General features: G+C 45.4%; 1 protein-coding gene across 1 annotated transcript in view; it reads right to left on the reverse strand.

The window, feature by feature from the left end:
• Nucleotides 1–26,815, reverse strand: part of LOC130381779 (mediator of RNA polymerase II transcription subunit 13-like) — a 151,708-nt gene that overhangs the window by 16,467 nt on the left and 108,426 nt on the right. The window contains exons 7-21 of the mRNA XM_056589538.1: nucleotides 25,531–25,695; nucleotides 24,729–24,885; nucleotides 24,348–24,452; nucleotides 22,584–23,390; nucleotides 22,049–22,262; nucleotides 18,994–19,072; nucleotides 18,737–18,858; nucleotides 18,249–18,345; nucleotides 8,659–8,903; nucleotides 7,991–8,166; nucleotides 6,688–7,598; nucleotides 5,493–5,672; nucleotides 4,683–4,912; nucleotides 2,493–2,691; nucleotides 1,684–1,969 (exon numbers count right to left, since the gene is read on the reverse strand). Coding sequence (XP_056445513.1) covers nucleotides 1,684–1,969; nucleotides 2,493–2,691; nucleotides 4,683–4,912; nucleotides 5,493–5,672; nucleotides 6,688–7,598; nucleotides 7,991–8,166; nucleotides 8,659–8,903; nucleotides 18,249–18,345; nucleotides 18,737–18,858; nucleotides 18,994–19,072; nucleotides 22,049–22,262; nucleotides 22,584–23,390; nucleotides 24,348–24,452; nucleotides 24,729–24,885; nucleotides 25,531–25,695 — 3,973 coding nt within the window. The remainder of the gene's footprint in view (nucleotides 1–1,683; nucleotides 1,970–2,492; nucleotides 2,692–4,682; nucleotides 4,913–5,492; nucleotides 5,673–6,687; nucleotides 7,599–7,990; nucleotides 8,167–8,658; nucleotides 8,904–18,248; nucleotides 18,346–18,736; nucleotides 18,859–18,993; nucleotides 19,073–22,048; nucleotides 22,263–22,583; nucleotides 23,391–24,347; nucleotides 24,453–24,728; nucleotides 24,886–25,530; nucleotides 25,696–26,815) is intronic.

A 26,815-nucleotide genomic window follows, 5' to 3' on the forward strand; every position in this document is an offset into this window, starting at 1 on the left:
GGCAGCGGGAAGCGGGGCTCAAGCGGGAGACATTCGCGGCCAACAATCCCTTTCTCCTCCATGTCGTGGTACATGTTCTTGAGGGAGTCAAAGCCAAAGTTCCTTTCCCCCAATTCATTCTCAACCATGGCTGAGATAACCACCACTACGAGTCTCGTTGTAGAAATACCAGAGACGAGAGTCTGACGTGTAATGCGCCAAAAGCAGAACGGTTATCCAAATGACAAGGAAGTGTACAGCACTTCCTAGTTATTTGGATAACCGTTCTGCTTTTACAGTCCTGTAGCTCTATATCTTAATAATATCATATAATACATAGATATATATATCATATAATACATATTATCACGACCAAAAGCTGTGTGCGCCTCCAGACGATATTATGAATCACAAAAGACTTCGTTGGGTTCTCCGACGTCTCTGGTTCTTCCACTTTCACATCAATCTGAAGTAGACTGAACCTCGCGCTGCCTGCTGCCGGCTGCCCGCTGCCGGGCGGTGGTGCCGGGCGGTGGTGCCTCGCGGCGGTGATGCCTCACGGCAACCAGCGGCATGTCGCAGTTCATGTACTTCAGGGAATCAAAGCCATAGTTCCTTTCCCCCAATTCCGTCTCAACCATGGCTGAGATAACCCCCACTACAGTCTCGTTGTGGAAATACAAGAGACGTCAAAGAACCGTCAAGAAACACTTGCGTTACAGTGTGTGTATTCACACACACACATATGTGGCGCTCGCACGGTCGTGTCTCATTGGCGGGCCAAATTTTCTGGGCGGGCCAGGCAGAGTAAGGGGAGGAGCTTCGATGTATGAAACCACATTCCAAATCAGCGCGCTTGAGCCTCCGTTTTTTCAAAGGCGAGCAGAACACCTAGCGCTCGTTTTACACCGAACGCAAGTTTTAGCCACTGGGGGACCATAGGCAGGCTAGGGGAACTCATATTTATGTTAGAAAACCTCATAAAGTGAGATTTTCATGCCATGGCACCTTTAAAGCTACAGACACCGAAACGGTGCGTTTGGGGAAAGCTCAATGTGCGACTGGCTCGTAGTGGCTGTAATTCTGCACCACGGCTGAATTTCGGGAACCTCTTCAAATACTGTGTTAGGGGCCCACTAATATCTATATTAAAGCATCCATAAAGCAGCATGCCATGGGACCTTTAACTGCTTTATTTGTTGTATTCTTTATTGTAGTCTTTACTGTATTCCATATTATATTATTTACTGTATTACTGTATTCTTTACTGCGTTCTTTATTGTATTATTTACTGCATTTATTGATGTATATTTATATTATTATTTACTGTATTCTGTACTGTATTCTTAATTGCATGATTTACTGTATTCTTTGTTGTATTCTTTATTGCTGCCGGGAGTCACTAGTAAATCATCAACCTCTGCCTAAAGTGCGTTAACTGAACCATACACAGTTCAGATATGAAATGCTTTTCTACTACACACAAACTACATGGAGTATTATGTCCATTTACATTGAGTAATTAAACACCTTATCCAAAGCGACCAGTACGGCTGACAACAATCAAATTATATCATAAAAATTTGACAAACTAATGATACTTATAAACAAGTTGACAACTTGTCAGACATGTCTTAGTGTCAGACCCTAAGACATGCTCTCAGAGTACCGTGTAGTGATAGGGAGGGAGGGAGGGGTTCCTACAGTTCTGGGGGTTCTGCTGGTGTGTTGGCTGGTGCTGAGGAGGAAGAGGAAGAAGTAGAAGGTGGAGGCCTTCCCTGCATCGTCTCCCCCGTCTGGCTCCCCGATGGGGCCGGGGTGGTTCCTGAGCTGAGCGCCCCAGGGGCCTGCTCTCCGTCTGGGGCCCCTGGGGGATGCTGGCCGGTGGACGCTGGGGGCTGGGGGGTGGGGGTGGAGGTGGTGGTGGGGGGCGGTTGGTTGGGGGGCAACAAGAGGCTGCTGTCCAAAGGTAAGGCTGACAACTGAGGAGCTGAGAGAAGAACAAATACAGTGAGTTAGGTTCATGAAACAGATAGGACATAACCCTGGACCCATGGTTCTATTGCAGGAACTAAAGTTCCATTGAGGGTTATTGATGTCAATAGGGAATACAGTTGGATCAAATCTATAATAACAATAAAACAAGTGGAACACATGGATAAGGAGGTAGATGTTCTTGGTTAGGTCCACGGCTCCTCCTAGCTAAGTGCCAGGATGCCCCAGAGCCTTGCTCCAGGGCCAGGGGACTGTTCCTGACCAGCTGGGTGCTCCCGACCGCGGGCGTATATCAATGAGTGTATGAAAGGGTGAATGTGAGGCACTAATGAGTGCTTTATTTAGTCACAGGTCATAGGTCACAGGTCAGAGAAGTGCTATTCAAATGCAGTCCATTTACAAGGAAAAAAGCATCCTGGGAGGTCATCCATGACAAAATAACATCTAAAATCTGAAAATGCAGCGTAAGCAGCAGACGATTCAAATTAAGCTTTATTGGTGTATGAACCCTCTCTCACCTAGATGCTGCCTGCAGACAGAAGCGTAGAGATTGAGTTTGCTGAGGTTGTCGTTGTGGTGCTGGCCGGCCCAGGGTCCCGTGAACCACTGGTCGGGCGGATGGTCCTCTGGGCCGGCCCTCTCCCCCTCCTCCCCCACATGCACGATGCCGGTCCGGGACACCCGGGACAGGGGCCGGTGCTTCCCCAGCCGGCAGGTCTGGAAGGAAGGGGGTGGTGAAGCATCATGGCTCCATAGAATCTCACTGTGAGCAATTATCATTATTAAACACAGGCTCTTGGAATACAGCAATACAAATGTTCATATACTGCATGTCATGACAACATCCGCTGTGGTCCATGTGTCGCATATAAACAAATTATTATTATTTAATTAAATACAACAAAAAAAATTACGAAATAATATAATTAAACATTAGGTCTGAAGCAGTCACTGTACTGTAGGTCATCCCTTAAACCATGGCTGCCCATTGGGTGGCCAGCGCCTTGCTATCTATACACCCATATTTTACTTAATGTATTGCAAAATTAACATTTTGGCCCACGACCCTCCCCCCAGATTAAATTTTGGCCCTCCAATGGGAAGAATTTGGGCACCCCTGCCTTAGACCAACAGAAATATACACTGATTCTCCTGGGGTCTCATTTATAACCGTTGCGTGCGCACAAAACGGGGCTGAAATTGGCGTACGTGACTTTCCACGCCAAGGTTGTGATCTATAAAAAACCAACTTGACGGGAAAATGTGCGCAGCCCTAAACAAACTCTGACCCATGCGTACGCATGGTTTGGAGGAAAAGGAGAATTTGCGACAGAGATGGTGTGGTGGTGAACTGAAGTCAGACCGAAGAATTGTAGAGTGAGAAGAACGATTATGTTTTATCATCGCCCTTCATAAATTTAATTTCAACCCGTATCATGCGTTAAATCTATCAGAATAATTTAAGTCAACTGCGTTATTTCTCAGTTATATCTCCAGAAACATCTCCTTAGAATATAAATAAAACGGCGCGACTGCATGGAATAAAGCGTCCGTCCAACATGTGTCAATAACATAATATTTTTATGTGACACTGTAAACACATAATCAAATGTCAATTAAATCCAAAGTGTGGAAAACCAAGCCACACTCCTCATCACAATCGTTGTCCGTTACTCTTGATGCTTTTCATGACAAATCAGGCATTAAAAAGGGGTTATGTTCAAGAACATTTTACGTGGATGATTACAAACTGATTATCCAAGGTGTTCTCGTTCAGTCTTATTATCGTAACCCTATAAATGCAGAGGTGAGCGCCGTGGTTAATGCTGTACCATATGGCACTTCTGGCGGACCATGCAAATGACAGGATTCGGAGGGAGAGGGTCTTTAGGGACCATAACGATTTATTGGTAGGCTACATAAAAATATGTAACTTTATGTCAGACCACTTCTTTGTTAATTCTGGGACTGTGCGCTACTGCGCTCCTTGCTACTGTACTGACAGAGATCACTGCTGCAGCAACATGTTGCCACTCACTCTGCTTTTTGTTGTTGGCGATCCCAATCCCGTGACCGCCGAACAAAACTACTTTTCGGGCCGCCATCTCACCCACAAGTGTCTCCACTTCAACCTCCGTGAAATTTCGCTTTTTTGCTTTTCTCAGTACTTCTGCCATTGTTTCCGACAAGACATAATACTTGCATCCGAGTCTGTTTTATATGCAGATCGAATTCATGAGGTCATTTGCATTGACCATTTATGGTTAAAAAGGGGCGCGTACAGGGCGGAACGTGAAGCTGATTCAGCTGCGCACACTTGTAGGCAGTCTGTGATTTATAAAACAAAGATTGCGTACGGTGTGCGTACGCAGGGTTTTATAAATCTGAATATTTTTTGGCGCACGCAAAACATGGCTTCTGGGCGTACGCACATTTTTAGTAACGATCCCACGCACAGTTTTATAAATGAGACCCCTGTTTATTCTCTAACTGAACAAGGTGAACAAGGAGGTGAACAAGGAGAAAAATGACGAGAACAAGGAGGAGAAAAAGGGGAACGAGGAGGAGAACAAGAAGTCGAAAAAGGTGAACAAGCTGGTGAAAAAGGAAGAGAAACATGGTGGTGAACAATGAGGCGGACAAGGAGGTGAACAAGGAGGGGAACAAGCAGGAGAACAGGGAGGTGAACAGGCTAACCCCCCCGGTACCTCGTAGACGGCACTGAGCTCGGTGAAGAAGGCGCGCGCCCCGGCCAGCATGAGGGGGCTGTCGGGGCAGAGCACCAGGTAGGCCACGTCGCTCGGACCCCCGTAGGGCTCCAGCAGCAGCTTGTCCCAGAGGGGCAGGGCCAGTGGCGACAGTGCCAGGATGTCCCGCTGGCGGTCGTATCCCAGCAGCAGCGGGGGGATAGGCAGCGGCTCGGGAGACTCCTCTGAACCTGGGGGGGGGCAGAGCGCCGTAGAGCCACGCGGTCAGGAACCAAACCCCCCAGACAAACCCAACCAAAGAGAGAGCAGAACCACTGAGCACCGTGGGTTACTTTGATGCTATTAACTAACTACTACTCACTCACTACTTGATCATACTTAACCCTTTGCTGCTTTATGTTGCCATTATATGCTGCCCCCTCCTATCAGCCCTGGAGGAGGGACGCCCTGTCTGTCTTCCTCTCTAGCAGGCTTTTCACACATGCCCTCAACAGCGGACATTCTCAAGCCAATACCCTGAGGGGCTGTATGTGTGAAGACAAATGCCCCAATCCGCCCCGCTGGAGTTTACCCACCATGCCCCTAGTGTAGAGCCCGGAAAATCTGAGGGACCCAAAATACTCAACCACCTAGTGGGCGTGTTGCTTATGTGTTGATGCTGCCTGTTTCTATTATTCAACTGGGAGCACAGAGTGGAGCTGCTTCCTACTTTCTGTATTTTTCCTTAACCCTAGGTAAAGCCTCCGCAACGATTCATTTACATAACAAACAAATAAAACAGGAGGAATGAGGTGATCCCAGGCCCCTCACCGTACGAGCCCCGCCCGGCCATCTTGTGGAACTGCTGCCAGGTGAGCGGGCCCTGGACGTGCTGGATGTTCTCCCAGGTCCGACCGCTCTTCTTCTTCTGGATGGCGTCCTGCAGGAAGGGCTGCAGGGACAGCAGCACGCGGACCACCTCCTGGGACGACAGCAGGCTCATGTCCACTACTGGAGAGACACGCAAACACACACACACCCAGGCACACATGCAGACACACACACGATCACACACAAACAGATATATATAAGACACACACGCATACACACACGCACACAGACACAGACACACATGGAGACACAAACAGACATACACACGAGAGACACACGCAGACACAAACAGACGTACACACACGCATACACACATGAACAAAGACACACATGGAGACACGAACATACATACACACACGAGACACACACACACACACATACATTAACAAACACAAAAATAAAGCCTTCACAAAGATAATATATTGACAAAGCATTAAAGTCTGCAAACAAGATAACGCGGCCAGAAGGTTAACAAGGAAACAAAGACAAATACACACACACATATATATCTACAAGATAAAACATCCGGAACACTATTGTGTATCATCCAAAATATGATACACAAGAATGATACATAATACATACACAATAAAGTATTATATCCCCAATAAAGTATTAAATCAACAATAAAGTATTACATCCACAATAAAGTATTACATCAACAATAAAGTATTACATCAACAATAAAGTAATACATCCACAGTTGGACACATACTATTGTGCATACACATTACAAATGATGTAGGAGGACAACCCTTACTAATCCCTATTACAGTCTTAATATAACAATGTTGTAGAGATGAGAATCAGTTTCCAGTGTTCCCATTCCCACAACCCTCTAACCAGTCACCAGGGGCTGCACCAATATCAGAAAAATTGAAGTTGCAGTTATTTTGCCCAATATTGCAATTATTCACTAAAATGAACAGACGCAATCGTCGATACAAATTATATTTGTATTTTTTATTCGATTTTAATAGGCCTCCATATTTAGATATATCATGATTAATTTTATTTTCTATATTTCTATAAATGCATTGCAACCTTTTTCGATGAGCTCATTGGAGAGGCTGACATTGGCTGATCATTGAATGAATTGTGCATCCCTAGCACGCGTGCAATGTGTCAAACTCACCGTTGGCATGCGACCAGGGGTGCAGAGCCGTTCTCCGAACCACGGCCGCGTCCACAGCGCCCCCTGCAGGGTTGTCTACATACTGCAGGCCCTGCTCCAGCGCGTTGTAGCACTCCACGCACGCGTCGCTCCCGTCCGCCCATTGCTTGTCCGCCAAACAGCTCTGCAGCAGCGCGCCGTGGCGCCCATGACAGGAGCAGCCGGGGGGCAGGTCCAGCGAGGCCAGCGAAGCCACGGGCTGCGAGCACTGCTCCTGGATCAGCAGCATGACCGACGGCGGTGCCGGCTGCGAGTCCTGCGGTCTCTTGGCGCAGGGGTCGCCCATGGGGGGGTCCCGCCGGCACAGGGCCAGTCGGCGCTCGGCCGCGCGGCCCACCTCAGACCCCTGACCGAAGATATCCATCTCGTCTTCCAGGAAGAGGCCCGTGCCGTGTGCCAGGCGGCGGTTGACCACGGCGCTGAAGCCGCACATGCAGCGGTACTGGTCCTCGCGCGTGGAGTCGGGGATGTACACGCCCACGTCGGCGCCCTTCACGTTCATGTTGCACGCGCAGATGCAGCAGCTGTCAAAGTTGCGGTCCTTGAAGAGGTTGAGCACGGAGTCGGACAGCAGCAGCACGGCGTAGAGGCTGTGTGCCTCGGGCAGCGAGGGCCCCGGCCGCGCGTGGGGGTCCACGGAAGCCCCAGGGGGCAGGCCGGTGGACGGGGTGGAGGCCGGCGAACTGAGCTCCGTGCCGTCTTGCCTCACCGAGCCCTGGCCGGAGCTGGCGGCATTGAGGCCCCGGGGGGTTCTGGGTGTGCGGGGAGTGGGCACGGAGAAGCGAGGCGTGGCGGGCGTGCCGACGGAGGCGGTGTTGGTGCTCATCTGGACGTAGTCCTGCTCGGTGAGGGTGCTGACGCTGGGCACGTTGCTGGGAGGAAACGGAGCATCGAGGAGGTTAACCCCTTAATGACACTGTGAGGACAGCCTTAATACCATGCTATAAACTGTAGTACTCAGGGATAAAAAGCGCCACACCAGAGACAATCCACAGGTTATGCTGCTATCAGGTGTCAAACAAGGCGCACACAACCTACACAGAACTGAAGAAATAAAGGTCAACTCAACAAATAAATCAAGGCACACCCACGCAATGCCCTTTCATTTGTTTAGCGTAGCCCAACTGATTCCTTGGAGAAATTCAACCTCCATGAATACCAAAAACATCTTGTTCAATATAAGAGAAAAAAGGCTTAGAAGGTTTTATCACATCACACCAGAACCTTCAGGTAATCCTTAATGAACAGGAGGCGCTGGACTCACGTGTATCCGTCTCTCATGAAGGGCGTGTGCTGCAACAGGGGGGAGGAGTAGAGCTCCATCCGGGGCATGAGGGCCCAGGACGGCCGGTAGGAACACAGCTCGGGGATTTGCAGCGGGGGGAGGCACTGGCTGGGGAGGTCAGTGAGCGGGGAGAACATGGAGCAGCCCGGGGGAGGCTAGAGGGGGAGCAGGGTGGGGGGGGGGGGGTGACAATGGGACGTCCCGGACCAACAAGTTATCCTCTACTTATCAACTACCTTCGAACATTATATTACTTAAAGTACCCGTGATGACCTAGTTCATGACATCTGGTAGTTTGTGTGAATGTTGGAATACATCCATATTCCCACCACTTTTAAATTATCAGATTAAACAAGAACACATACCATGACTGCCTGGCTGGATGAACGACTAGATCAGCTTGTTGCTCATCACAAAACGTCACATCGCTCAAGTGATAAAAAAAAGGAATGACCATTTAACAAAAAATAAATAAAAATGATAAACTCATTTAAAACCTATCCTGTCGAGTTGTACACTGCATTTCGGCATGTTGTTGTTTTATAGCAGCATGATTTTTTGTCGCAAAATGGAATTAATGTCCTCAGAGCCCTGCAAACACACACACACACTCACACACACACACACACACACGCCACCCCTCTCACCTTGAAGTCGTCATGTCGAGGGCTGATGTTGTCCTCATCCAGCTCCATGTGGTACTCAGGGTGGGGTTGGTGGTGATGATGGTGGTAGTGGTGGTGGTGGGTGGAGCCCTGGTCTCCGCCCACCACCACCACAGGGGCCGTGGTCTCCAGAGAGGCATTGTCGCGGTACGTCATGATGGGCGAGAACGCTGGGTGCTGCTCTAAAGAGGGAGGGGTGGGGAACATACGCTGGAGATCTGCTACTGCTGAAGGGAGATGGAGAGGGAGAGAGCGAGAGCATGAGAGAGAGAGAGAGAGAGAGAGAGAGAGAGAGAGAGAGAGAGAGAGAGAGAGAGAGAGAGAGAGAGAGAGAGAGAGAGAGAGAGAGAGAGAGAGAGAGAGAGGAAAAGAGAGGGCGAATAAAGAAGACATTGAAACAGAGGTGGGTGAGTCGTTTTGCAGACTCCTGGATACAGGATAAATACAAAAAAACAATGAGGTTACTTTAAACAGTTAAGCAATGGATAGACAGTAGTAACGTTTACATCCAAAAAATGAAGCAAATCTTTAGAAAGTTCGCAAAAAAGAAATTTGAATTAGGTGGTTTGAGCGGAAAACTACACATATTCAGGGCTTGTCGTATCCTTTTGATAACATGCTCTCTCTGAGATCCTGATATATTGTGGAATTGCGTTGTTTTCCATCTAAAATAGCTATAGGCTAATGTTTTTTTCTTCAATGAGAGCAAGGAAAAGTTTTACCGCTTCAGCGGTCCACACACGTATCTATTATTCACATTGGCCAACTGTTCCATGGACGTATTTAAAGGATACATTGTACATATTTCGAAATTCTTTGCAGCCTTTATACCACAGATACTCTAGGGCAGGGGTCTTCAATTAAAATTGAACAAGGTCCAGTTACTAAAAATTCCTTGCAAGAAAGGTCCGAACCTACCACGTCCTAATAGCCTTATTTTGTCAAATACAATCAACACAGCATATTACCTTATAATTTCAGATGTATTTATTTTCAATTTCCAAATAGCTTACTTTCAACCATGAAAAACTAGTAAGACAAAGTAACGCATATTAACATTTCAAGTTAACAAAACAGGTACATTAGGCCTAGCCTGGCTCCGCCCGCCTAAGTACTTCCGCTCAATTTGAATTTCCCTTCAGTACTAGGTCTGGACCTGCTGTATGTAATTTGGTTTTCTGGGGCCGCCACAGCGGCACCCAAACAGCGAACAGAGGGCGTGTCTGAGAACAATGACGATGGCGTGTTGTCAACGATTAGACCCAGCTTCGAAAGTTGACTGCATACATCATCTCTGGCCTTACTATAAAATATTGATTTACAATGTGCAATTTATCCCTGATAAATTAAATTCGACGAACAAAACCTGCAGCTGTCGTTGACGGACATTTTCGTGCAGACGCGCAAGGTGTTTGGTTTGTGTACAACCTGCGCGTGATTCCCGGCGCATGACATACGTCACAACCAAACGTTAGCGATTGGTTATGGCAGATCCAGAGTGGCACTGGGCAGATCCAATCATTTTAAACTTCAACAGACACCCGCCTTCAAGTGAGTTAACGTTTGTCAATTGATTAGGTCCAGACTCTCTGTACAAATGAAATTAAATGAAGTGAAGTACGAGAGTCTGGTAGAACCAGGCTACATTAGGCCTGCAATTCAGGTAAATATAAAAAGTGCATAAGGCCTACATGTGAAGTAAGCAGAACAGGAACACACTTCAAAAAACACAAAGTGCATTAGGCCTACATTTCAAGTAAGCAAAACAGGTACACCAGACCTAGATTTCAAATAAACACAAAAAGAGCATTAGGCCTTCATTTCAAGTAAGCAAAACACAAGTGGTGTTAGACCCAACACCAACAGGTCCTCACAGATCTCTTTCTTGTCTTGATGAAACAATTGCACATAAACCAAAAGCTGGGCCTTATCCGTTACATGTGAAGACTCATCAATGGCTAAGGATGGGGCACTCTGAACAGCCGCATGAAGCTGTGACAGTGCGTCATCTGATAACATTTCAGATTTTCTGGTTGTCGTTGCAGCTCACATTGGGATTTGCTTTATTTTTTCACACAATTCATTCCTTTGTTTACCTTCAAGTAACGTCTCAGCAGCGGCGTTCAAGCACTCATTCACAACAGTCGTGTCACAGAATTTTTTTTTATGTTGCCCCAAAATCCATGCAATCTTAAGTGAGCATTCATATGCACGTTGCTGGCCTGTAAATGAGTGTGTGGAGACACGCGTAGACCTCTCATACTGAGCTCTCAGCTCGGATATTTTCCACGCTCTTACTTCTGACTTCTGGGGATACTTTTCCTCGAAGGATCTGTGTTTGGATTCGTAATGCCCCTTAATATTCCCCCTTTTTATCAGCGCCACGGTTTCAACACATAAAAGACACAACAAAGGGTTTGTACTGCCTTGCGGGAGAATGAACAAGTATTGGTCAGTCCATTCATCTTTAAAATGTCTGTTTTCGGGGTCAACTTTCCTTATTTTCGAGCAAGCCATTTTCTCATTCCAAATCGCTCTTCCGGTAAACAAAATCAAAATCATAATTCATCTTTTTTTTTTCTTATTTTAAATTGGTCATGGGTCCGGATAGGACCGTCACTTGGTCCGGACCCGGACCGCGGTCCGCCGTTTGGAGATGCCTGCTCTAGGGTCTATAGCATATAACCACGTTGTCTGATTACAGTTTAATTAATTTTTCACAATTCACCAGCTCTCGTTTTGAATTCACCGCGCAATTCGTTTCAATGGGAATCGCGACGGTCTATACTTTCAACATAAAGTGTACATATTTATAATTTGAAATTCACCCCAGCCTTTATACCACAGATACTATTGGGTCTATAGCATATGACTGCGTTTTCTGATTACAGTTGAATGCATTTTCCACAATTTACCAGCTCTCGTTTTGAAGGCTGAACGGACAATTTGATTGGAATTACTTAGTAGGTGTCCGTATATCAGGGATTAATGGACACGGTATAATTAAAGGATATAAAAACATAGACATCCTATCTAATATACTCTGGCGGCTGGTGACCAACAATTTTGGTGGGCACAGTAGGGACTCTCTAAATCGACGCCACTTCGACCTGGGCGGGACTTTACGTCCTACGTCACTCGCTATGGGTTTGCATGTGTGCGCGTAGCCGTTAGTCTCAGGGATCTGTGCACGAACTCCCTTGCACTACAGATTACGAGCGTCAGTGTCGTACGCGATGGAGGGTGGGTGACATTCCTACAGTCTGTGATGATAGGCTATATTTCTACAAATGACTTACTATTACTAGCGATTAACATGACGAAACAACACGAACTAAGCTAACATTAGACTATAGCCAGTGGTGTCGTCTATTTTATTGTTGTGGGTATACTGTGATGATTCCCTCCCAGCCTCGTACAAACCCATACGTGCCACATACGTGTACGTGTGTGGCACTTATGGGGTGTTGCACCACACTCACCAACGCAGGGGTCTACAACCCGCTGATTTAAGAGTATAACGATTATCAACAATCATGGAAAGCTGAGTAGGTTTATCAGTATTAATAACAGTATGAACAAATAGAACACAAAAATGACAAGTTGTCCTTTGTATATCTATAGTAGCAACAATAGCACATGCTAAACAAGGACAAAATCTACTCAAAATAATTGAATGAACTGTCTACAACCATGGCTAACCAGTGCATGAGAAGGAGATGACAGGACACTAATGTTTCACTCTTTCAATTGCTCTAATTTGAGCTGTTGTTAACACACACAGCCACACAGCCAGAGCCACAGAGGCCACACAGCCAGAGCCACACACAGCCACACAGCCAGAGCCACACACAGCCACACAGCCACACACACACACAGCCACAGAGACACACACGACACAGCCACAGAGACACACACGACACAGCCACAGAGACACACAGCCACACACAGCCACACACACACACACACACACACACACACACACACACACACACACACACACACACACACACACACACACACACACACACACACACACACACACACACACACACACACAAGACGATTGATACGTATCCGTGCACATTTTTAAGTGGGTATACGCAAATCCTGGTGCGTTCCTAGTGGGTATACGGCGTATACCTGCGTATCACGTAGACTACACCACTGACTATAGCCATACCAGATAACGCCATACCAGCTAACCCTAACTATTTATATTAAACTCTGAACCATTTTGCAACAGGCAACTGTGTGTTGGTGCGTCTTAATGCTTCCCACGTCTGCGTCTGCATCTTTCCCACTCCTGGCTAATAGCTTCAGCTTTTGTACTGTATATCAGAAATGATGACCCTGTACCACACTGCTGACTTGTTGATGTTTTGTGAGCACTCACGCATTTCTCTAGGTATCTTAAGTTTCCAACTGGAGTCATCAAAACTTTGGACTTTGTTATTGTAAGAAATATTGTGTTGCAAAAACACTTTGTGTCTTACCCTTAGCGTTACCCTAACCTTAACCCCAGTAACATTTCTTCATCATAAACTACAAGTTACGCAAAATGGCATACAAACATCCAGTCCAATATGAAAGAAAAAAGCTAGCTTCATTAAAGGTTGGGTACGGAATTCGCTTTTTTGGCCATTTTTGCAAAATTACTTGAAATCCTTATCATAACCCGCTTACAGCCACTGAGTTAGAAGTACTGACATGAAAATTAAACAAGTCAATCATCTGTGGAACGGGCAGGGCTCGAAAAACTCCAGCCAATCATTTGGATTGCCACCTCGTTGCATTGGACAGTAAGTACGTCAATCAACGGTCGTACTGCACTCCCCCTCCCCCGCGCCCCGCGCGCGACCCCTTCGTGCAGTACTCGTGACCCAGAGCTCGTGACCCAGAGCAAGCTCCTGTTTGTTGTTATCCTGCGGTAGCTACTGGAACTAGTTAATCCACATTTGGACCTAGCAGTAGAAGACAATTTCCATGGCAGACAAGACGCCACCATCCCCACCACCACCACCACCACCAGCAAAGAGAAGGAAAACTCTTTTTCAGAGAGTAATTGATAATAAAAACGCTGAAAGAGAAAAACTGAAATCAAGAATAATCCTAGGCGCTGCTTTCGAACGTTGGCAGCCACTGAAGGACGAGAAGGGTCTAAAAACCGATGCTTGTGTGGCGGTTGACCTAGTTTCAAAGTTGATACCGTTTATACTCGGTAATACCGGTGTTGAGACGAGTGTATTACTCGTTGTGAAAATGTCCACACCGCAGCAACCCTAGTGAAAACCAGGACTTCCAATACAATTATATGAAACAAACATACATTTTCTAAAAATAGTAATGATTTATGTGACCGTTTAATGTTTATAACATCTGGTGCAACCATAGCCACGAGAACGTATTCTCAGGAAAAAAAAACCTCAGCCTGCACTAGACTCGCAACTCGTTACATTGATAAAAAAGATATATAGCAGCGCAGCTCAATTACACCAGTGCATGCGCGCACAGTTGAAAATCGATCGTTGTGTTCACTTCCTTCACACCATGGTTCACATCCAGCTGCTCACAGAACAAGTTTAGCGCACCACCGCTACCCTCACACTTTTTCATATAACCTTTTTTCAGCACTAGGTCATATGAGCATTAAATAAATGCTGCGTCTCAAAATGCCTTGGACAGCAGCGAGGATGACTCGCTTTGCCACGGGCCAAAACAGTTCGGAGCGACCACAGCCAGAGCGAACACAGCGGGGCAGAGGAGTGTCAGGAATAGTCTTTGGTGTACACATCAGTACGGCCTATTTTCACTACTGTTTAGTGGCAATGCAGTGTTTTATTCTATGCCTTTTTATTTTCGTATATTATTTCAATGAACACAATTTATTTATTCATAAAAACAAGATCTGGTCTTCAAATCTTTTTTCCAAATATAGGTCGTCTTACAATGGGGTTTGTGTTTATATTCGGACCAATACGGTACAGCGGGCGCTCACATGACGTTAAGCATTTCCTGGTGCATAATGTGACGCTTCAGAACCTAAAATTCCGTTTCTCCCCGTTGACACGACAACACATAACCGGCGTTTTCAGAAATCTCCACTTTGGCCGGAGTTTTTAGAAATTATCGTTTTCTGTGATAAGACAGGGCCTCGGACAGGGGGTGTTGCAGCACCCCCAAAACCCCTACTTCCTGTGGTACTGGGTGCAACTTACAGCTGAATGTAGTGCCATGTTGTTAAACGAAAACCTACTCTAGCCTGGCTCGCTCTCGCGCATCTCTGTTCGCGCTCGTGCATGATTGCGCGTCCAGGTACTTGGAATGGGTGGAGTCAGAGTCAGCGTTGAAGGAGAGGGGGTAGGACCATTTGAGTTGTGTATTTTCAAAATCTGCTGGCGTTTCGCAAATCGCGTACCCAACCTTTAAGGAATAGAACCCCTTATCCCCGCGTTAATGAGTTGTTCTCTGACCACTAACCCATCAGGTCTTAGTACATGCGATTCAAGAGTTAACCACTTGACAATCTTTAAACTTCGGTTGCCTAGAAATTGTAAAGACAGTGATGTGTGTACATTGTGCGAGTATCCGTCACTCACGATGTGTGTGCAGTCCAAAATGAAAGAAAAAACCTTGCATCACTAGGGAATCGAACCCCCAATCATCAGTTGGTCGTTGGTAACTGTAAACAAAGAGATCGCATTTTGTTTAACTGCTAACTAACAAACGGGTTTATGCGTTCACTGAACAAAGATTATGGAAATAAAAGACCACTTTTCCATCAGAAAAATCATCAGATCCGTTATTACCAACCCATAGACACTAAAGCCAAAACCTTTCTCCCATATACACCCATCGCGAGTGACGGCTATGCGCACACATGCACACCCATAGCGAGTGACGTAGGACGTAAAGTCCCGCCCAGGTCGAAGTGGCGTCGATTTAGAGAGTCCCGGGCACAGTAATAGACAGGGGGTCTGGGGTTTCCCCCCCCCCCCCCCATAAAAAAAATTGAATTTAATAGATTTGATTTCCTGTATTCTGGTGCATTTTGGGGATTGCCACTACCTATTTACCTACTATTCATTCAGATTCATAGCCTACATCCTGACATTGGGCCTGGACAAGCTTACACTGCATATACAGACCTACTTTATGGCCATTCCACCAGCCATTGCTATTTGACCCATTGTTGTTACTCTGATATTGAGACAAATCATGATCACTGTCCCATAGCGTCCATTTTTTGTCAGTCTCAATGTCTACTTCAAATGCAGTCAGAAATATGGGACAGTTGCTTCATTTTGTTTATATGCTACAGGCCGAAACTAAATTAATATGCAACATACTTGCTCCTTTTAAGTATAAAATTGCTTGGGGAGATCCCATTCCTCCACTGAAAAGGGTGGAAAGTGCTTACAACTCTCTGCTAGTTAGCGATCTATCTCTTCTCTACATGTAGTTGTGTTGGGCGAATGTTGCTGAGGGAGGTAGCATATTTGATTGATTCGCTGAATTGTCCAATCATGTGATAATAACAAAAAAGAAATGCGATACGATTGGCCTGGGGCGCACACTGGTGCGATCCGAGGGTGAATTTTCTTGTGCCAATGAAAAGCTGTCTCTGCTTGATAGACAGCAAACAGTTAGCGAGCTTACATGACTTCAACGTGGCTGGCGCCCCTGACTTGGAGGAGGGCTTTATTTTGAATTACCAATAACTAGCCTAGCCCAAATCATTGACGTTAAGACGCATTTAAATGGTTGCTGGCAGTGACAAGTATATCACACAATTAAACGAGGATAAAATATATGTATTTTTGTTGATTTATTTCGGATTGATAATAGTATTAATGGTTGACAGATATATTCAAGTGAATATTTCACGGAGGGGCGGCGCCCTAGCGCCCTCTATTGACCCACCGCCACTGATCATATAATATGATTTGCGTTTCCATCCCCCTGATTTTATGCAAATGTTTAAGTATCGAATCAGTAAACGATGATGGAAACACCACAATTCGCATAAAAATCCTCTAATTCACAAAAAAGTTTATCCGCTGGCTTGAGGTGGTTTTTGAGAAATGCGAAAGAGAGTAAATGCGCAAAATGGGAGATGGAAACACACTTTTCGAAACAGCTGTGACGTAGCGAACATTGAACATACAGGACTGACAACGTCCCTGCCGACATCAACTTGTAGCGTCAATATATATATATTTTAGTGCTGTCAGTTAAACGCGTTATTAACGGTGTTAACGCAAAGACATTTTAGCAGTAGCAGTAGCCTGTTTTTTAACGCGTGATTAACGCAAATTATTATTTTTTTAAAAAAATACTTTTTTTTTTTTTGGGCTCAAAACAAAGAAGCAGTAGCCTGACTGCTATGTTCAAGGCATATCTTTGTATGTTCATCGTTTAATTACATCATAGGCTTTTTTTTTGTACCGTCCTGTTTTGATCAGTATATGCCAATGTTGTTATCAATAAAAAAACATTTGCACAAGGCAAGCCGATGCACTTCTCCATGTTGATAAGAGCATTAAAATGAGAAAAATGAATGGGACAAGGAATTCAAGGGATATTTAGCATAGAATTTTTTTTTACGATTAATCGTGAGTTAACTATGGCATTAATGCGATTAATCGTGATTAAATATTTTAATCGATTGACAGCCCTAGTTTATATACATAGACATCCTATATCATATGTATATGATATAGGATGTCTATGTTTGCATATCCTTCAATTATATCCTGTCCATTAATCCCTGATATATGGACATCTACTAAGTAATTCCAGTCAAATTGTCTGTTCAGCCTTCAAAAGGAGAGCTGGTACGTTGTGGAAAATACATTAAACTGTAATCAGAAAACGCGGTTAGATGCTATAAACCCTGGAGTATCTGTGATATAAAGGCTGTGACGAATTTCGAATTATAAATATGTACAATGTATCCTTTAAATACGTCCATGGAACAGATGGCCAATGTGAATAATAGATTTGTGTGGACCGCTGAAGAGGTAAAACTTTTCCTTGCTCTCATTGAAGAAAAAAACATGCCTGATTGTCGACAGGGGGGGGGGGATATTTTAAGTGCAATATTTATTCATAACGTCGGATTATAACACTTTAAATAAGAATGATTAGTCAAAGTTAGATTAAACTAATAGTGCATATATTTCAGTGATACAGTGATGTTGTAGGGGTGGATGATACAGTATTGTTTGAGGGGTGGATGATACAGTGATGTTGGAGGGTGGATGATACAGTGATGTTGGAGGGTGGATGATACAGTGATGTTGGAGGGTGTATGATACAGTGACGTTGGAGGGATGGATAATCCAGTGGTGTTGGAGGGTGTATGATACAGTGACGTTGGAGGGATGGTTAATCCAGTGATGTTGGAGGGTGTATGATACAGTGACGTTGGAGGGATGGATAATCCAGTGATGTTGGAGGGTGTATGATACAGTGACGTTGGAAGGATGGATAATCCAGTTACGTTGGAGGGGTGGATGATACAGTGACATTGGAGGGGCGGGTGGCCACAGCTGAAGCGATGCACTCACTTGAGGGGTACGGTACGGCCACTCTCCCCTCCTTCCCTGAAGGGCGATCCTCTGCTGATTGAGGGATTATGTTCGTGTGCTGGTTTGGAAAATTGCCCTAAAAAAGATGTACAAATCAATTAATCTCAACGCACGTCCGTGCATTTTAAGCTCATTGACCTAATGCTTGCCGATAATTCAATGTTATACAATGGTATATTGTGAAGTCATCAAGGTCACTATGCATCCCAGTTAGTGGTATACATTCATAACAAGAAGTCAATCAAAAGATACAGTCTTCACATCATGCAAAGGAAAATCTGTGTCATGTCTTATATCATCATTAACTTCAGTGATATGTCAAATGTCTTTTTTTTTCTTCCATATTTTGATAAATGTATTGGGGGTGTGATATTCCCAATAAGTGTTGTTATTCTTGGATATACAGTAATGGTAACCAAAATTTCTTCACCATACCAGAGGCACAAATGTACGTTTAGCATCCTTACCCCTAGTTCCTCGTCATCCTCATCGAAGATGTTATCCAGATCAGAGATGTTGACGGCCAGGTCTCCCTCTCTAGTCAGGGAAGGGTTTGTTTTGGCGGATCCTTCATCTTGGCCCGATTCAACTGTGGCTGGGACCAGAAAAAAAAATATTTCGGCAGTACATTGATTTAGATGAGGAGCTTCAAGATCGATACTTTAAGCAGTTGTTATTGATGAAGACGTGAGGCATTAGTAAACGGGGTAAATGGTTTTCTCACCTGATTTGGGGGCAGAGCTGAAAATTGACATGGCGTCGTTCACGTCCAGGTGGGCGCTGTTGGTTGTGATGTCCTCACCCTGGTCATGTGATCAAGAACAGAATCATCTCAAGGCTCTGGCAACTTTCCTACAAGTGGTTTCATTTATAACACAAGCATTATACTAACACTAATACAGCATTAGGATAGGTTAAGCGTTAGGGTTGGGGTAAGGTAAACGCTTAGAGTAAGGGTAAGGGTTAGGGTAAGGGTTACGGTTGGGGTAAGGGTTGGGATTGTGGTAAGGGTTACGGTTGGGGTAAGGGTTATGGTGAGGGCGAGGGTTGGGATAAGGGTAAGTGTTGGGGTAAGGTATAGGGTTAGAGTAAGGGGAAGGGTTAGAGTAAGGGCTGATTATGGTTCCACGTCGATGTAAAGCAAGGGGGTTTACGGACACATTACGTATTTGCGGACCCTCCATGCGTCCATCGCAAGGGCCTGACATGCAGCAAGGGCTGTAATTGGTCCGCTTACTAAAACCTGACGCAGAGCCAAAACAGGTTCACGACTGCGTCGAAGCATCTGCGGGGTCATTGCGCTGCGTCAACGTGAAACCATAACTGAGCCTTAAGGGTAAGGGTAAGGGTTAGGTTAAAGGTTAGGTAAGGGTAAGGGTAGTGGTTCTGTAAAGTTTCAGGTTAGCCAAAGATAATAGGTTCTGTAAAGATTCAGGTTAGCCAAAGTTAAAAGGTTCTGTAAAGGTTCAGGTTAGCCAAAGTTAAAAGGTTCGGTAAAGCTTCAGGTTAGCCACAGTTAAAAGGCTCAGTTTGCTGAGAGGCCTGTGAGTCTAAATGACTCAGCAGTAAAGGTAAATATTGTATAACCAGGTATTTTAAGTGTGATTCAAAGACTTAGAGAGGGCAAATTTTCCAGATACAAATAACATGTTATGTGAACTCAAAGCTATCACTTGATGCTGCCTTGAGTGGCAATTAGCCGTGGATTCACAGAGAACCCTTAATGACAAGCAGGACTCAAAGTCATGCAGTTAATCATACAATGCATAATTACATTTAGCATCCCAGTGCAAACCGAGAGCAAATAACCATTGTAGCCAATACAATATTATAATAGCATGCCATGCAGTTTATTGTATAGTTTTGCTCAGATATTCAAACCAAAACCTTGAAAATGTATCCTAAACCATAGGCCACAAACAGTACAAGCAGGACAATTGCAACCAAGCGCACAGTCCTTCCTCCCTCACTGTAAAAACCACCAGCCGCCACTGGTACATATACAAAGGTACAAAGGTATATATATATATATATATATTCCCTGGATAAAGGGACATGAGCACCCCCTTATCGCCTATTGACAATTACTGCTGGAGGACGTTCCTCCCTGAGCCTCCATTGACTCCCATTGAATAACATGGGGTTCAATGGGAGAGAGGAGGAAATTCCTCCTTTGAGTGGGTGTGACTAGATAAGGGATCTAAATTGCGCCAACGTCTATTCACGAATAGGCTGGAGCCCTGGCTGCGCTATGAACCAATAAGGAGGAGTCCTGGCTGCGCTATGAACCAATAAGCAGGAGCCCTGGCTGCACTATGAACCAATAAGCAGGAGCCCTGGCTGTGAAGCACCCTGGAGGGAGGGCTCATCCCCTCAAGTCTAGGCTACTAGAACAAACAAACCCGCTCAGTTCGTATGCCTCATTTCCACCAAGAGGTGCGCTACTGCTCATTGCAGTACAGTGCGGCTCTGTTCGCTTATATTGGCGTTTCCAGCGCCAAAAGTTGGGCAAGGTCCCGAAATAAACACACTGAGCCTACCTATTTTTCGACACTCCTCCGTTGGATTACCAAGCCATCTGAAAGGGTCGCGAAAACGTGGAGCTACACACGCCGTTATTCTGAAATCACTAAAAAAATATCCCATTTGGTATGACCAGGTCACTGATATCTTTGCAACACAAACAGCGAGGAGGATTGACTTGATCTATAAATGAAGTCCCTCAATCTTAATTGACTCAACACCATGACCAACATTCTGAAACATCCATTAACATCCACATTTGCCTCAAACAATTTTAAGCATTTTTAATGGCATCACTTTCGGTCTTGTGTCTTCATTTTCTTAAAACAATTGTCGCTAAAAGTAAACATAGGCAATTTACAACCTATAGCTTCAGTCATTGAGGGCAAAAATAGGCCCAATGTTGGGCCACGATTTTTTTATTTTGTTTGACAAATCAAGAGTAGGCCTGATTTGTATAATTGGCTTTGCATCCTTTCCTTCTGGCCTTGTAGTCCAAGACATGCTGCCCAACAGCTTTCAAAGTGCAATGCTGCCACTGGTGGATTTGTATACATTTTATTCACATAATTATCCCTCCCTGTTTTTTTGTAGTTCACCAAAACACCCTGGCTGAATCCGAATACTCAGACTTGACTGCTATATAGTATGCATTTTGTAGTACGCCACAAATATAGCGCGTTCGAATGCTCAGTACGCATTGTGTAGTACGGAAATTGTTTCCGAATGCGTACTGCTGCCACAGTAAACAACGGAGTTCACTACGCTATCCCACAATGCAACCGGAGTCTGGTAACGAATGAAGAAGAGATGGCTAACCTGACACCACCAGAAAGACGTTGTAGAAAGCGGCGAAAAAAAAGAGACATTAAAGAGTAAAAAAGTAAAGTAAGTAATTAAGTAAATAGAGACATTTTTAATTTAATAGCAACGATGACAAGACGGAAAACAGGTAACTTTTGCCGGCATCTGAGGGGAGATACGTCATCTCCAAACATCCGGTGGAGTTTTGGCGGTGTTCGGAAGCGTTCTGAGGCGTTCTACGCATAGCTGTAGACCGTACTACACAGTCAAGTGTAGTAAGGTCAAGTAGTATACACTGAACAGAAAAAGTATGTACTAAGTATTCTGATTCAGCCTAACATTGCAATCAGGCAAATGGCAACCAAGCGCACAGCCCTTCCTCCCTCACTTTAAAAACCACCAGCTGCCACTGGAATATATATTTATTGACCTGACCCTAACATCTAACCCACCTTGTCCCTCCTGCTGGGTTCCCTTCCCTGGCCCCTGAGTCTCTTGGAGGAGGAGAAGGTGTACTCCAGGTCCTCCTTGAAGTCGTATGGATCCTCCCCAGGCTCCCGGGGGCCCTCCGACCCAGGCCCCGGCCGGACCAGGCTGAAGGTCTGGACGTGCTCCTTCACCCGCTCCTCCGAGATCTTGAAGATCTTCTGGGTCTGCACATACAACCTGGAGAACACAAGAGGTACGACTCATTAATGAGCTCCTCCTAATAAACACTCTGAATACATGCTTAATGTTCTAAGAGGAGGAGGAAGAAGTGAGTAATTATGGAGTAACCATGTGTATTCCAAAATGTACGCTCTAGTGCACACTGTACACACAACATGATCAAATCAATCACATCCAACAAGCTTCAGGCAGATTGCTCAGAGATTCCTAATATTAGAAAGTGAACACAACCTTTGGGCTTGGAGTTGAACCCCACTGGACTCTCATCCCTGATGGCGCGAGGATTAGGGGACCATAAGCCAAACCCGTCTCACTCACCGTTTCAGCGCCAGCCCGTCCGAGGCCGTCTCCATCTTCATCTCCCCCAGGCGATCTACGGGGAGATCGGGGGGCTTTGGGTCGGCCTTGTTGCTGGTGGGCATGCGGTATCCTCTCCACCAGCCCACCCTAGTGTCCTTGGGCTCCAGCAGGGCTGCGTACAGGGCCGTCTCACTGGGCATCATCCCCCCCAGCCCGGAGCCTCCTCCCCCCACTCCTCCATGCGGGCAGGGGGGCAGGTCCACGGGGAGGTCCAGCAGGGGGTCCCGGGGGTCCTGCTCCCGGGGGTCCTGCTCCCGTGGGTCCTGCTTCCGGGGGTCCTGCTCCCGGGGGTCCTGCTCCCGGGGGTCCTGCTCCCGGGGGTCCTGCTCCCGGGGGTGTGGACTGAGCGTGGGGGGCAGCGGAGAACTGGGGGAGTGCAGCAGGGACCTGGGATTGGCCCTCCCGACGTCCGAAAGGGTCTTGGTGAACCTGCAGCCGGGCCCGGAGGGGGGTTCCAGACAGGTCTGCTGCTCCAGGGAGGCCAGACCCCCCATTGGTGGAGCGGAGGACGACTCTGGATCAAAGTTGGCATCTGCGGCAACACACACACGGTGGTGGAAGGGGGGCGCAGCGACGGGCCGTTTGGACGGCTTCTCCCCTTTCTCACTCTTGTCGGAGCCTTTGGCGTGCTTGGCCGAGGAAAGGAGGTAGGAGGAGGAAGAGCCGGAGGAGGAGGAGGAGCAGGAGGAGAGGACAGAGTTGGCCCCGGCCGACAGGCTTGCAGTGGACTGGTTGGCGGCGTTGGCTTTGGCCTGCTGCTTGGACCTGAAAGCAATGGAAAACTCTCAGGGCGCTGGGTCGGTGATGTTCGCATGATACGCCTTGTCTACTCTATATCATTTAAATATTTGGATAGTGTTTTTAATTATGCGTAATACTATTCATTCAGTTATTTCTACTCTATATAGCACCGCCGCGAGGGCACCACCGCCGCTGGCCGCCGGGAGGGAATCGCGGGCAACAATCCTTTTCTCCTCCATGTCGCGGGTCAATCTGGACTTCAGGGAGTCAAAGCCAAAGTTCCTTTACCCAAATTCCTTCTCAACCATGGCCGAGATAACCCCCGCTACGAGTCTCGTTGTGGAAGTACCAGAGAGGTCAGAGAACCCAACAGTCTAGTCTTTTCACCAAATGGGGGCTTTAAGTAGCATATTTTATTACGTATATAACTGTTCATTCAGATATTTGTACTTCATATCATTTTAATATTTTAAGAAGCATTTTGGATTATGTATAATACTGTCCATTCAACTATTTCTGTTACATATCATTTTAGGACTACTGGAACACTACTGGGGGTGGGTTCATGGTGTAGGACTACTGGGGGTGGGTTCATGATGTAGGACTACTGTGGGTGGGTTCATGGTGTAGGACTACTGGGGGTGGGTTCATGATGTAGGCCTACTGTAGGTGGGTTCATGATGTAGGACTACTGCAGTTGGGTTCATGGTGTAGGCCTACGGTAGGTGAGTTCATGATGTAGGACTGCTGGGGGTGGGTTGGTTCATGATGTAGACAATAAAAAGTTGTGATGTGAAGCTTCTTTAATCATGATGAAAAAAAAAACTACTGGGCGTGGGTTGGTTCATGATGTAGGACCACTGAGGTGGGATCATGATGTGACTACTCTAGCTAGGTTCATGATGCAGGACAACTAGGGGTAGGTTCATGATGTAGGACCAGTCGGGGAAGGTTCCTAATGTAGGACCTCAGTACTCCTACCTGTAACAGGAGCAGGGTGCCCTGGCTCCTAGGTCGTTGAAGTCCCATGTGGTCACCCCATTCAACACCTCGTCCATTGGCATCAGTTCACTGCTCTCAGTCCACCTACAAGAAAGAGTGAATGGTTGAATAAATGAATGGGTGGATCTAGTCCGGTTTTACTTATTTTTGATGAATGTCTGTTGGTTGTCAGGTATCTTGCTCAAGGATACGGACAATGGGGTTCAAACCCAGACCCTTATGGCTTGCGGTCAGGACACCCTTACCCCTGACTATCCTGGACCATCGGATGGCAGTTCTGTGGATCGGGACGAGGGAACTGAAGACATGGGGACTAGTTAGACTAGACTAGAGGAAGAGTTGTTACATCAGTTCACTTACTTCTGCTGATGCTGGTTGAGATAACACTCCCTCCACGCTTGATGAACCACATGGTCAGTTAAGCTTTTCCCAGAATGCTTTGGGCTCAGGTTGGTGATCCCAATGGTAGTTTCTTGAGGGGTAACACTAGAGACCGTGGTCACAAAGCCGCTGTCCGCTGAAATAACACACAAAAACAAAATGGCCTCCGTGAGAAGGTGGATGAAATTGTCTCATTAAAACATTGTAATATATGCAAAACTACCGTGGGCAACCCCAGGGTTAGTTATATTAGCATAAACTATCATAGACTATTAAAGATGTTTTTATATATATATATATATATATATATATATATATATATATATATATATATATAAATAGAGAGAGGGAAAATACCATCGCTATGATAAATATTTTGCTACTAGTTTAGTACGATTGTCTGTATGTACTTAATGGTTTATTTATCTTATTAATTCTACTGTACAATTAATTTGTTTTCTATTATCTGACCTAATTGTCTGCACGCTTGTTCGGAAAGTTTAATTAGATGTTGAATGAATGTTTTTGACGATGCGCTCACAGTTTCACGGAGGATCAGATCGATTGATTGTCTGTAGTTATCTGTATGCTTAATCTAAATTGCATAAGTGTTCACCAGGGTCAACATCTCTTTAATTATTTGTCATTATCTGGGCAACTGCCATTTGTCCTTTATACCTTTTTGAATCATGTTTTGAATCACATTTCTTCTTCTTAATATGACCAAGCATAGGTGTTCTGCATGCACAATGTTTGAGCCCATTGCCTAGTGTAAATGTACCTGAGCAGGGCTGTTCGGGGGAGGTGGGGGGCGTGAGGGGCGCGCTGCAGTGGCTGGGCTCCCGGTGCAGGGCGGGCGCCCCTGGTACTTGAGGGGGGCTACGCACCAGCAGGTCACTCTGGGCAATTAGCACGAAGGCAGCTGGATAGGTCATCCTCACGCCACCTTGGAGAGAGAGAGGTGGGAAGAGGGAGTCAGTGTCGTTGCTCACAGTGAGAGAGCAAAGCGACAACTGCCATCTGTTTGAACTGCTGCTCTGGAAAGGTAAAACAAAATAATTATAAATAAGAAACATACCGTTTTTGACAGGGTTTTTTAGGGATGGTCTGGTTTTTAATGAATATATGACTTCCCTACTGCTGTGCTACTTGGGCCACTTCACTTACAGTTTTTCTCGATTGTAAACCCACAAAAAATTGAACTATGCACACAATTCTGAACATTTGAAGCTCATGTATCAACTACAAGACTCAAGACTGCTAAACTCTAAGCACAATTCCATTGTTTCCACAGTTTTGCCAAACTCTAAGCACAAATCTCATAATTTAGCACACTTGGTTCACCTGGATCACACTGGCCTTCACAACGCAACAACTAATTACCATAAGTCTAACTCACTTCTCACCTGTTCAAACTCAACTGTCAAAACACTTCAATCATGCGTCAGAGCATAAAAAGAACTCGTGAGCTCTACTGTGTTGTAGATATGGTCCTTTGGCCTGATCAGGATTGGAGGTGGGATGCATACTGATTTACATCTGTTTCACCTCATTTATATTATTTTTTTTATTTTTTTTTGGCCTACGTCATTTCAGCTGAAGATTTTACTGTATTACAGTAAAAAATATATAAATTTGCTTTGTTACCTTTTTGTACTTATTTTATCATTACATCCCCCGAAAGAAAATTTACCAAAATAGGTAACATTGGTATATTGTCAGAACACTGTTGCAGCATCAACTATAGTCGTACAGTATGACTCTGGGAAGCTGGGATTGTGAGTTTAGCCCATTGGAGCTCATTAGATAGGGAAATATGCATTGTATCCTATTCTGATAAGATTGTGTCAATGCAATATTTATATGATATTTTCACAGTATTGTATTACAATATGGCAACAGTATTTATACTATATGTACCACCTAATTGCAACTTTAAAAAAGACAGCTATTTCTAAACAATCTTCTACATTGGAATATGTAACATGGCCTCATAAAGCCAAAACATATGTATCTAGAAAATGCATTTCCTGCAGAAAATGCGGCGAGTGCTGTAGTAAAAAGTG

This window comes from Gadus chalcogrammus, chromosome 4, assembly GCF_026213295.1.
Source record: "Gadus chalcogrammus isolate NIFS_2021 chromosome 4, NIFS_Gcha_1.0, whole genome shotgun sequence".
NCBI classification, from domain to species: Eukaryota; Metazoa; Chordata; class Actinopteri; order Gadiformes; family Gadidae; genus Gadus; species Gadus chalcogrammus.